The sequence below is a fragment of the Peromyscus californicus genome, unplaced genomic scaffold (genome assembly GCF_007827085.1).
Source record: "Peromyscus californicus insignis strain IS unplaced genomic scaffold, ASM782708v3 Scaffold_18__1_contigs__length_77618521, whole genome shotgun sequence".
Taxonomy (NCBI): Eukaryota; Metazoa; Chordata; class Mammalia; order Rodentia; family Cricetidae; genus Peromyscus; species Peromyscus californicus.
This window is the reverse complement of record NW_026294480.1, coordinates 32,784,936-32,798,571: the sequence shown is the minus strand read 5'-3', so window position 1 is coordinate 32,798,571 and position 13,636 is coordinate 32,784,936. Positions and strand designations below refer to the sequence as shown.

The following is a 13,636-nucleotide window of genomic DNA, read 5'->3' as shown; positions in this document are numbered from 1 at the left end:
TTCTGATTGCATGCTTTCTCTTTAATAACACCAATATTGTTAGCAATTTTCTGTGTATCCCTGTGCTTGTTTGATCAGCATCTGTCTGCCCCCACAAGGTGCAGAATGTGAGACTGGATTTGCTCAGTCCAGTCTCGGAACCTAGCAGAGTGCTCAGAGCATCAGAAATGATTCATAAAGATCTGAAAGACAAAGGAACAAAACTCTCACCATTCCCATTTTTTTGTTTGTTTGTTTGTTTTCGTTTTCTGAGCTCAACAGCAATTTTAGGTTGAAAACTAGCAAAGGAAGTGAGCTGGAAAGGACATTTCAGATGGACTGTTTCATGACACCTTCTTTAGGGAAGCCCCAATGAAAGATCTGACGCAGGAGACAAATGAGAAGCCTTCCCTACCGCCTGCTCTCCTGAACTCAAGCTTAGCACTTGAAACCCTCGAGGACACTGTTCTCCTCTCTCTCTTGTCTTTTGTTTCAGATGTTCTGACAAAACCAAAGGGCCATTGTCAACCAGGACAAAAACAGTCAGGATCCGAGTGTGTTTGTATGTCTCCAGAAGAAGACTGCAGGTATGAAGCACTCTCAAGTGTGCTTGCAAATTGAGAAAACCAATCTAGCGCAGCCAGTTTGATGGAGAGGGCTGACCTTGACACACAAACCACAAAACATTAATTTTCACATAACTGAAACTCCTGTGTTCAGTAGAATTCATCTTTTCCTATTGCGGAGCAAGCTCTTTTTAATTATTTCTTTTATTTTCAAGATTAGAGTATAATTGTCATTTCCCCCTTCACTTTCATAACCTCCAAGGGAGCGAGTTTTTTAAATGTCTCAGCCTGGCTCCCTAAGTTCCTGTTGTTCTTGTCTATGTAAGCAGTCTAATTTTTGTGTGTTAAAAAATTACTCTTGCCCATTTAAAACTTTCGAACTTGACTATGTCATAGCCTTCCCTTCCTTACTGAATATAATTTAAGGTAGTAATTCCAATAAGTTGAAGTAAAGAAAGTGTTATGAGTATGGACTACAGACACACACACACACACACACTTCCTGGTTATTTCTTTCTTGCTGGGCAGAAAGCAGAAAAACTAGACGTTCTCAGGTGATTATTGTCAGTTCCCTGTTGCTATAACTCCCTTCTCTTCACTGAATAGATCCAGAGGTATCAATTTTGCTTTTTACTTTTAAGGACTCATCTCAGCTGAATGTAAAAGAAATCCCAAGTATCATTTGCTTTTAAAAACTTTATTTCTCTATCTCACACAAAAAAAAAGTGAAAAAACATGGTAGGTTGTGGTGGTTTGAATGGGAATGGCCCTCACAGGCTCATATAGTTGAATACTTGGTCCCAGTTTGCGGAACTGTTTGGGAAAGGTTGGGAGGTAGGGTACTGCAACTTCTTTTATTGTTTTGTTAAAAAATAAAACTCAGGAGTTAAATATTAGAAAGTAAACCTGAGAGATCTACTGAGTAACAGAGACTGACCCTCCTTTCCCACTTCCCAGACAGAACTAGCCACGCGTCTCTTTGGTCCCCTCCTTATTCCTCCTGTGTGTCCCTCTATCTTCCTCTGAGTCCGCCAGAAAACTCTATGGTCAACTCCAGCCGGCTGAATGTGGACTCCACCCTCCGAACTAGGGTCCGACTCTATTGGTGGTCTCAGAGAAACAACACAAACAAATCTTCTGCAACAGTTTGCTCTTATTGAGGGAGGTTTGTCACAGGGGTGGTTCTTGAGGGTTGAAAAGCCCACACACACCATTCCCAGTTAGCTGGCTCTATGCTTCATGCTTATGAATCAAGATGTGAGCTCTGCTATTGTTCCAGCACCACACCTACCTACCTTGATGCGCTCCGCCACCCTGGTGGTCATGGACTCCAACCCTCTGGAAGAGTTAGTCCCAAATTAAACACTTCATTTATAAGCTGTGTTATTCATGGTGTTTTATCACAGCAGGAGAAAAGTAATTAAGGCATGGGTCTCTCATTTCAGGTAAGACAGGGACTCCTCCTTTTTGTATGGTTTTCCACCTTTAAGATTATTTCGTGGTCAGAGATTCTCTGCTAGAGCAGGAAGGAAGACGCCAAGTGGAAACATTCTTCTTTTGTTTAGTTCTCTTTTCCTGGAAGACCCATCTCTTGCTTCATCTTGCTAACTTTCTCTGAGTCAAATTAGATTCATTTCCTGAGATAGTAACAGAACGTATATATGTTGCTGAGGAAGTCAACAGACTATAACCTTTGTGAATGTGTCACTTTTAACACTCATTAGCTCCCAGATTCCTCTGTACAAATGTGGACAAACTTTTGTAAATGCTCAGTCCCCATTATTTGGGAGAGCACAGTAGGCCTTTTTATCTACAGTCCCTCCAATGTACATGAGCCCAAAGGGGGCTCAATTTGTGCTCCTCAGTTTTTTCCACAAATGGCTTCTTCCTTTTGGAGTCTTGTCACCAGAAGAAGCTTTCTGGAAACTACTCAAAGTATCCACATTGTCCTGTTAACACAGGAAGCTTCTTTCTGTGTCTGTGCAACACAAAATCTTAAGCATATACGCTACCCCTGGAGATCCCATCATAACTGTGCGACACCTTCCCATCCTTCCTCTGCCCATCATTTCTCCTCACATGGAGTGCAGGTGTTGAGAGTGGCTAGCACATGGCTTATATGTTCTGAACAGAGAAAGCTCTACTTTCTGGAAATAACTTTACATATTGGTGCACTGACTGTTAACTCTGAAGCAGACACCACAAAAAGAACTCCGATTTGAAGTAATCTAAGAGATCTGTGCTCTCAGCCAAGAGAAAAACTGATCTCATATTACATTCATAGTAGCAGGATGTATCCTCTTATCTGTGGAGATGAAGCGAGTCAGCCAAGGATTGACTTAAAGCCTCGCGCTCTAAAGCACAGCACAAACGCATTTAAAACGTTATATAGTGATATAGATACAGTACAGCAGCAATTGATTAGTTATTTAGAGTTCCCAGGAGATACAGACTCTGGGCTACATAGATCAGCAAAGAGAAAGAATGCAATGCCTATGGGTGCTAGCAAGAGTTTAGAGATATGATTGATAATTGCCAGATACTAAAGAGGGGGGAGGGGAAATAAAACAGGGCAGATGATTGGAGCTAATCATAGAAAGTCTTTGTTGTTCAATTGTTTGGACTTAAACTTGAATTCAGTTGTAAGCAATGCCAAGGTTAATATGGACGTTCAAAAAGATGAGTCTCAGCAACAATACAAGATGAAATGGGGAGGGGAAGACAACTTGAGTGATGAGTCATTAAATTGGCGACATGTCATATGTGTTTTCCTGCCCTCACATATAGGCTTGCTTTCCTTCCTTGCACAGAAATTATTCAGAAGATCTCTGCATATTTGATGTGGGATCCAGCCAATACTCCACTTCATCTGCTTGCAAATTTTTGGCTGAAAAATGTTTAAACAACAGCCAGTTCCATTTTGTGCATACTGGTTCTTGCCAAGAAGGCCCACAGTTAGAATGGGGTCTTGAGAGGCTACAACTCGCATTGAATAGCACAAAGAGAGTGTCCTGTGGATATGACACCTGCTATGACTGGGAAAAATGCTCAGGTAAGCTACTGTGGGAAACATGTACTAGAAATGCTCTTACTTGAGTTCTACTCAGATGGCGTGGTCTATTTCCTCCACATTTATACATCGTATTTCTAGAACAGCCTGACTTTAATCAAAAATTATTCATTTTTATTAAAGTTTTAATGATCTAAATAGAAAAGACAAAAGATGACCAACCAGAAATTAAAAGTAACTACCTTATTATTCAGTTGTGTATCTTTCCAGTCTTTTCCTGTGTACCTGTAGACAGTGTTATCCTTAGATTCCAGTAAGAGGAATACTTTTCTGCTCTCTAGCTTCAGGCAGGCCCTGCCATACCCCAGCTGAAGAGTCTTCATGAGAATTATCTAATTTTTTTCCCTGTTGGTTCAGACTCAATAGAGTCAACTGTGCTATCCAGATAAGAGTAGGTTTCAATGTGGATACCAGTTGCTGCAACTTTTTCCGTAAATTTCTTTAATTCCTCTGCTAGTGACTGGGAATATGCAGGATTGGCAGTATTTTTCAATCAGACATTCTGAGCCCAAGTTCAGGGTCCCATGGACTCGAGCACTGTTTTTCCCCTATGGAACAATCTTTGATCTTCTACTGCTTCTCTTCCTCACCTGACCTGTAAGGTCAACCAGATCTCCACAAAAAGCTCCATGACCCATGGGTACAGTGTCATTTCTGTTCCAGAGGTAGATTCTAACTCTCAGAGCACAAGCTAGCAAGTAAATAATTCAGAAAGGACGATTTGCTCAAAATTGCTTGAAATTGGACTACCAATATTGTACTGACATTCTCATTTGGATCACTACTTATAGAGACAGCCAAATCCATTTAAAAAATTGACCCTGGTGCCTCACATATCTCAGGTGTTGCCCTGCATACAATACATATACATAAAAGATAAAATGGGAACATACTATAGAGGATATTTTATAAATTGATGTGTTCATTTAATATAACATGATTTAAATAGAATTTTTCTGTGCTCTGATGTTATTGTCACATAATTTTAATGTCTACAAAAGTCTGTGCAAATATTAACTATGATTTATTTATCCAATGTTTAATTAGTTTAAATTTTCTCTGATATGTTGGTGTTATAAACAGTGCTATGACAGAAAAATTTATCACAGATGGTTCTGCTAATCCAAAATTATTTCTTTAACATATGCCTTGGAAAATGAAACTTATGAATAAATAATATTTAATGATGTTTTTAATCTATATCTTGACAATTTCTTACAATATACTTTTATCATATTCTTCCCCTTCCCCAAACTCCTCCCAGATTCTCTCCCTAAATATTAGCTTTAAAGTATAAAATGTTAACTGATACAACAAATTAACCTACTATCTAGAAATATTTTTATGATACTATGTTCTACGTTATCGCATATACTACTCACCTGCTGACACCCTCACCAAGCCTTGAGGTTATTACTCCTTTATAGCCTGACAATTTATTCTTGAGATGTGGCACTCCATTCTCATTCTCCTTAAGTGTATTGCTGTTGGCATTATTTGTGAGAACTGAAAGGAAGCAGAGACCTCATGGTGGTGCATTTGCTCCAAGATAACATCTGCCCCTGAAATGGGCAGTTTCATATAATGTACAAAATGGTTAGAGATTAGGAGTTAACAAAACTCAAATGGGCATCTAGATTCCCCTTATGACACAGTTTTAAGAAATGTATCTGAAACTTGGAAGTGGAGCCCACAGTAGCAACCTGTGGGGTTGTTTCATCTAAAGCTACCTGATGTTCATAAGTATGCCCTTTCAGTTCCCAAGACCAAGGTTCTTCCTCTGAGAGAAGAAGAAAATGTCTTACTCAAGTCCACACTCCTTCTGATCAGTTTGAAACTGATAACCAAAATCATCTTCTTCATGGCTTTACAGAGCACAGGTCATCTCATTTAGCCCTCATTCAGGAGAAAAAAAAATACCCAAGTCTTTAACATCCAATGCCACATCTGAACAGGGCAATTCCACACAAGAGACAGAAAACGGGGGTCTGCTTCAGAAGCCACCCAGTGCTGGTCACTATAAAATCTCATAGATTAAAATCTCTAGAATCTATATTTTAGTTGTTTGGCCAACAACGTTAACCATTTGACGTCTCTCTCAGAAACAGTATTTTGTGTTAGAAAAGAGCTGCGAGTATTGTGCAGAATCCTTTCTATGTTTAAATAGAAACATTTTCACTGAGAACTGTAGTACATGGATATTATTGCCAGAAACAGAGAGCCAGGCATGGGAGCTCAAACCTGCAATCCTAGGACTTGAAAGGCTGGTGCAGGAGGATTTAATGAGTTCAAGACCAACCAGGGCTGCAAGGTGATTTCCAGGCCAGACTGGGTTGCAGCGTGAGATTCTGTCTCAAAATCCCTTCTACAAAAAAAAAAAAAATAGAAGGGGATTTGGATAGCTGGGTGATTTTTTTAAATGGTCTCTGACTTTACTGGGTAAGTTGGGATTTAGGGAGATGTTTACAGTTATTTTGCTTTCTTCCTCCCAATAATGAAGGTCTTTGTGGAATTGTTCCTTTAAAAAGATTTTGTTTTGCTATTTTTCCATAAACCATTCTTTTCAAATCTGGGCGACTTGAAAAATAATTGTTGCAATGCAACTTTATCGAAACGTCGGTTCTTCACTGGTGTCCCTTTATGAAATATCAGCTTAATAAGTGCCCACAGACTCTACTAACACAAGTTCATTTTCAAAAGAAATACTAAAATGTTTGAATACTTAATCAGTATTGCTCAAGTTAATAGAATGTTTGGGGGCAATAAAGTCAATATATAAGCATGTCTTAATGAAAAGATTTGCTTATATAATTAAAAGACAATTTGGGTTCTGTACATAGTCAAGCAACTAAAAGCACCTTTTTCTAAAGAAATGATCAGCCTCAGACAGTATTATTTTATATTTTTATTTATTCCTTGACAACTTTGTACACGTATAGAGTGTCTCTTCATCATATCCAAGTCAAACTTCCCTCTCTCACTCCCCTTAGCCATGCTCCAAGTGTTTTCCCCTCCAGCCTCCATGTCTCCTCCTCCTCATCACGCTCCATAACCCACTAAGTACAGTACTGCATGGTCGTGGGGCCATCTACCTGAGCATGGACAGCCATCCACCTGAGCATGGACAGCCCACCAATAGCCACCCACAAGAAGAAAAAATAATTCCCTTTCCCCCAGCAAGCATCAATTGCCAATAGTGCCTTATCTCATGAGCCTTTCTCCCTTTTGACTGGTTTGTCCATGCAGGCCTTACGCGGTTCCCTATGCCTGCCCTGGGTGCACGAGTGCAATGGTCACATTGTTTTCAGAAGGCAGCATTTCACAGTAGTCCTTCCATCCTCCAGCTCTTACATCCCTTCCACCCTGTCTTTTTTGATGATCCCTGAGCTTTCCAGGTGGGGTGGGGCAATAGAAATGTCCTGTTTAGGGCTGAGGATACACCAGTGTCTTATTCTCAGCACATTAAACAGCTCTGAGTCTTCGCATTGACTGACTGCCCATGGCAAAAAGAGGCTTCTCGGATCACGGTGAGATCTACAACACTAATCTACAGGTATAAACATAAATATTTAGAAGGCAGTTTGACAATATGTCCACTTAACAAAACAACATCAGGGACACCTCTCTACCTCTCTCTCTCTCTCTCTCTCTCTCTCTCTCTCTCTCTCTCTCTCTCTCTCTCTCACACACACACACACACACACACACACACACACATACACACACACACACACACACACACACACACACACACACACACACACACACACACACACTGCTCCTAGAGCCTAGGACCTTCCCAGCTATATGCTTTTAACCAGTTTTAGTATACCAGGCATGAAATGCCTCCTGTGGATTAGACCTCAAATCCAAACAGAAAGTAGCCGATTATGCTTCTGTCAGTCTTTAACTGATGACCAAATGTCAGCATCACAGTGAATAACATTGGGAGTAGCACCACCAAATAGTACAAGCTAATGCATTTACAAAGAAAGAGGATTTAGAAACGTATTTTATACCCAACCCACTCGCCGCAAGCTGTGGTCCTCGTAATGTTAAGTTGAACTGAATTCCATCTTCCTTAAACTATGTTCATGATTACACTGGACTCCACTACTCCTGTCCTTCCCCATCTAAAAGGAAATTATAAAAGAGTCTAAAGTGGAATATCAAAGTAACAAGATGTTCTCTTTTCAAAACTTAGAAAAGAAATGACTCCCTTAGGGGATCTATTTTTATGGATATTAAATGTTCTGTCTGAATTACAAAAATATCCACTACCAACAAACCAGCCAACAGAAAGGGGAAATTCATTCACCAAAACCCCATTTAGCATCCTACCTATGGAAGCTCCTGTACAGTCTGGTGAGGGGGCTGAGCATAAAGGACTCTTTGTTCCCCCTCAGACTATTCACAGTCCTTGGAGAACTTGCCTTAACAGTTCTTGCATGACTCACTTTAACGCAAAGCAGTGTGATAAGAACTGTAAGAGAGAGAAGAGTCTTCCGACCTGGATTTTATGAGCATGGAAGTGTGAGGACTGAGTGTTGAAGGATTCCTGGCTAGACGTGGTGGGAACGGCCCTCAGGTGCTGAAAATAAACAGACTTGGTGTAAGTCACAATGACATAAAAAAAGAGTGAAGATGTCATCTTTCCAAAACCTGAAAGTTTGCTTATGCAAGGTGGAACAATCCCTTGGCCTTCTCCAACACTGACAATGAACGAGATGTTCCCACTACCCTTACCTTCTCCAGCTGGCTACAGATTAGTTAAAATAGGCAAGTTCCAAGTTCAACAAGACACTCTGTTTCTGTAAGATAAGGTAAAGAGCAATCCAGGAAGATACCTGATGGCAACCTCTCCCTTCTACACACACACACACACACACACACACACACACACATACAAAAACACATGTGGAGATTCACAGAGGCTTCCTAGTGAGACCTTACTCAGGGTCAAAGAATCTGAGCTTGCTTTACCCAACAGAGCTGCGTAATGGATGATTTGGCCATGGATGTGGTTACCAGGTGTTTTGAAAGGTCTACACTTGGCTCTATGTTGTGCTTTGATCTTGAAAGGGGGAGGTCTTTTGCCTCGCCCCTTGGCATTGTACAAAAAGCCCTTTGGAATAAACCTCAAGGCAACTGGGTATTGACCCAGGGCCCTCCCAAAGCTATCCTGTGTTTTTGTCTTTTTGTTTTGTTTTGTTTTGTTTTTTGAGACAGGATTTCGCTGTGTAGCTTTAGAGCCTGTTCTGGAACTCACTTTGTAGACCAGGCTGGCCTCGAACTCCCTGCCACCTGGTGTCTCTGTCTTTCTTATCATCTCTTTCTATCTTTCCATCTATCATGTCCTCATTCCTCTCTCCTCCCCCCACCCCAAGAACCCTTTAACAGGTCAGAGCTAGACTCCAGCAGACACACACACACACACACACACACACACACGAAAAGGAAGATGATTTCATGAATGCAATATTTGTTTGAATTATGCAGTGATTAGGTGCCTCCAAAACTGGCTCTTACAGGAGAATCACCCATATTAACTGCTTATTAAAAATACAGACGACAGGTACAACCAAGTAATATTCTAGTATGAAATGAGTAAATATGACATAGAGTTATGTCAACATGCTGAGGCTTGTACGTCATTTATTAAAATATCTTCCCCTACTGTTTACTAACTGTTTGATCACAGGTAAACTCTTGAGTTCAGTTTGTTCATCTGTAGAACTGGTGCAGGATAGATCATAGACTTGTAAGGATTCAATAAAGTGTGTAAAATGCTTGGCACAATGTATTGTCTCAGAGTTCATGTCCAATAAATAATAACAATAATGTTAATAAGAAGTGCCCCGGGAAAAGATACATCACAGACCTTGTATAAATGGTTTAATGGAGTGAGTGAGAGAAACAGCTCAAATCCTGATTGGATGTAGGCCGCGAGTCCCAGAAGGTGTCAGCAATGGCCCAGTTCCGGAATCCTGCTAGCGTAGGAGGGCACTCTGCTGTCTCCAAGTCTCCTCTCGCCATCCAGCAACTGTTAGGTCCTTTGGAATGTCATCCTAGTTCCAGCTTTCTCTTGATCGCCATCAAGGAACTCAGTACTATGGGAAAGGCTTAAGTAAAACCAAGCCATGAACGACTGACTGTCTGCGATGACTCACACTGTCTCTTTCGTTGCAGCCCACACTTCCAACTGTGTCTGCCTGCTGCCCTCACAGTGCTCCAAGGATGGAAACCAACTCTACTGTGTCAAAATGGGATCATCACCACATGGGAAAACAGTAAACATCTGTACCGTGGGAGCGGTGAGGTGTGCAAACAGGAAGGTGGAAATACTGAACCTCGGCAGGTGTTTGGATTAGCATAGTTACCGATAAATGAATTTCCTATTCATTGTTTTTGAAACCCCAAAAGCAGGAATGGGAACAGGGACAGGAAGTGGGGAAGCAAATGGATGGAAACAAAGTATAATGATGCATATATTCAAGGATGCCGTGATAAAACCCATTACTTTGTATGATAACCTAAAAAAAACAATTTTTAAAAGCATTATATGAAGAGAAAACTGACATGGCCATAAATTACTGGAAAAAATTCTTTTGTGTGGTTTATATATCATTACCCTCCCACCAACTCACCATTTGATCACCCCCCCCATCAAATTCTGCATATGTTGTCCTGTGTCATATTTCTGAATTGAAACGTCCATATCAATCTGGTAAATTATCTTACACTGCACAAAACACACTGGGACTTCTGAGGACCTTTGAAGTCTGTGATAAACGTTATTCTCACAATTAAAAACAATAAAACCTGTAACATTTTCCAATAGATCAATAGACGGAAAGCTTCAGAGTCCATAACACACATTACAAATACCCAACCTTCGTGTATTCATTTCCCAAGCAATTTCTTAGTTTCCACAGTGTAGAAAGCACTGTTCTGTGTCCTTGATGGTACAGCTGGCAACCACCCGGGATCACATTTTAAGAACAGCTAGTTTTGAGATGAACCACACGGCTGACCCTGATTTCGTAGTTGATGTCAAAACCTTGGTCTCTAACTTCTTACTCACTCAAGTAGATGTGTAGATGCTGCTTTCCTACATCTCCAACCCAGGGGGAAGGGGGGGCTTCTGCTTCAGGGAAGGAAGTAAAGAGCCGCAAGGACCTGGTAGAAATCTTCCTAGGCTTTGCATGTTAAATGCAGACAGACCTTCCTCCTTTCATTAATCATAATGCGTTGACAACATCTAAAGACCTTGTCATAAAAAATGAGAAAAAGGAGGAAGGAAAAACCCCGAGAAAACGTATTTTCGTAGCGTAATTAGAGTTGAGTGAGACTTCTCCCTAGGATTCCCTGGCCCATCGTCTTCCTGCTCAAGCCACCCACCTGACTCTGGCAGTGAGAGTGGTGAAGGCTGTATGCACTTCCTGCCCTCAGCATTCCTGAGACACTGAAGAGTAAGGTGCATTAAATAGGCCTGCCTGCCAAAGAGAGTCAAGAAACTTCCTTCAAAGCTGAACTGGCCCTGCTCCACCCAGCTCTCCTGTGAGTCCCATAACTCTTCCCTCTGAAACAGATCTCAGAAAGGAAAGGAACACAGCGGGGGAGGGGGATGGTCCTGCAGGCGTATGCATTCAGTGTTCATGGTGGAAGTTTTAGTTCCCTCCTCTCTCCTGGGTGAAAAAGGAAGAAGATGTTAAATATATATACATGCGGCCCCCACCCAGACACATGACCAAAGCCACCATGGGGTCATTGGTGGAGCAAAGGACATCTCCATCTACAGTCAAATGTGAGCAGGCACAGTGAGAAACCACCAAACACAGCCATTCTCCATGGACAGAACAGTTTTAATAAAAAGAAAACTGCCCGGCTGTCTTGCAAGGTAGAGAAAGGCATCCAGCTGCAAACGCTTATTAGGTTGTAGAGGGGCATACGCTGTGTGGGAGGGGCGCTCAGACAGAGGAGGTGTACACTTGTGGTCAGAAGCATTGGAGTGCCGACTGACCGCTGTGGTCGGAATCATTCGGTTATGGCTTCTGAAAAGGACTCCGGTTTCTGTTTCTCTGACACACCATGTTCAGGTAGGGAGGAGTCATTGCTATCGGCACTGCGACTTCAGGAAACCACTTTTCTGTGACCTAACGGCAAGGACCCGCTGCATGCCATGAAATGTCAGCAATGCCGATGGTGATGGGGTTTCTCTCTTTTTTTTCTTTCATTTTTCTTTATTAAGAAATTTTCTACTCACCCCACATACCATCCACAGATCCCCCTTCTCCTTCCTCCCACCCCCCAGCCCTCTTTCCCAAGCCACCCCACATCCCCACATCCCCCAAATCGAGGTCTCCCATGGGGAGTCAGCAGAGCTCAACACACTGAGCCTAGGCAGGTCCAAGCCCCTTCCCACTGCACCAAGGCTGTGGAAGGTGTCACACTACAGGCACCAGGTTCCAGAAGCCTGCCCATAGACCAGGGACAGATCCCGATCCCCCTGCCTGGGTGCCCCCCAAACAGTTCCAGCCAAACAACCATCTTCCGTATCCAGAGGGCCTAGTCCAGTCCCATGGGGGCTCCACAGCCACCAGTCCACAGTTCACAGGCTTCCACTAGTGTGGCCGGTCATTCTGCAAGTCCTCCTGGTGATGGGGTTTCTAAGAGGGTCCTGAAGGTTCTGGTCCAAGCTAAAGCACTTCCCCCTCCAGTGAGCTGAGAGCACTTCCTGTCCAGTGCTGAAAGCAAGATGCTTACAAGAATGGCTGAGCACTCAGAGAAAGAGTGAGAGAAGAGTGAGGAAGTGTGTCTAGGGGTAAGAGTGGAACAACCCTTTCTGTACCTCAGTCCCAAGGCACAGAAAAGGACTGGAAGATTGGTAAGTGTCATGGTTCTGATTAAAGGACCACACACAGAAGGACAGGCAGGCGGTGGCCAGACGTGAAGTTAGGTTATGAAATGAACATCAGCTGTGAGACGGAAGACCAAACCTGAACCAACTTTTTTTTTTTTTTTTTTTTGGTTTTTTTCGAGACAGGGTTTCTCTGTGTAGCTTTGCGCCTTTCCTGGAACTCACTTGGTAGCTCAGGCTGGCCTTGAACTCACAGAGATCCGCCTGGCTCTGCCTCCCGAGTGCTGGGATTAAAGGCGTGCGCCACCACCGCCCGGCCTGAACCAACTTTTAAAAACAGAAAATGACTGGAAATCTATTTGATCTGTTCCAGACTTAATTCACGGAAGCAGAAACAAATTTGACAGACCATAGCAAAAGTGGGAGCTGTCAGATTCAAGGGCTACAAACTGGTTGGCCGAAACGACAAGCATCTATTCTCTGACGGTTCTGCCGCTAGCAACTGGACGGTATCTTAAGGAACAGTTCACTCTGAACCAGAAATCCTTCCTTGCCTCTTCTAGCTTCCAATAATTGCCAGCAGTCCTTGCCAGGCTTTGGTTTAAGGATGCATGACTGCCTCCATCACCACATAATCCTGTCCATCTCTTCTTTCTACAAATGCCTAGATCCAACACACTCTCTCCTAGGACTCCTTTGGGTGCCTGCATTTACATGTGCAAACTTACACAGAGACATACATGCATACAGATCATTAAAAACAGGGCAAATCTTTTAAAAGTTTGTTGTCCACAGTATAATCAAATGTCACACCAGCAATAGCATGCTTTTGACTGAAAACAAGTCACCCTTGCTTTAAAGTATTTTTCTTTTCCTTGTAACAATCTTCCCTTTTAATGATGATTAGTTGATCTTTTACCTCTTCAGTTACTTTTGTCTCAAAGAACTTTTTTAGTGCACTAACCCATTATAGTCTGCATTAAGCTAATTTGCATACCATTTACCCGTTGAATTCTTCACACTCTGATATTAATATTAATACATCAATTTAGTACAATAGGTGTTAAGAGCTGGTAATAAAATTATCATCGTGAAGCTGAGAGGCGCACCAGAGCATATTAAATACCTGGAATTTAGATTGGGAATCTCCAACTCTGTCCT

General features: G+C 42.1%; 1 protein-coding gene across 1 annotated transcript in view; it reads left to right on the top strand.

Moving 5' to 3' along the window:
* The window catches only part of C6 (complement C6), a 76,818-nt gene extending 66,625 nt beyond the window's left edge, over positions 1 to 10,193 (top strand). Inside the window, exons 16-18 of the mRNA XM_052742809.1 lie at positions 476 to 566; positions 3,356 to 3,597; positions 9,805 to 10,193. Of these exons, the coding sequence (XP_052598769.1) occupies positions 476 to 566; positions 3,356 to 3,597; positions 9,805 to 9,986 (515 nt within the window). The 3' untranslated portion in view covers positions 9,987 to 10,193. The remainder of the gene's footprint in view (positions 1 to 475; positions 567 to 3,355; positions 3,598 to 9,804) is intronic.
* Positions 10,194 to 13,636: the final 3,443 nt, after the last annotated feature.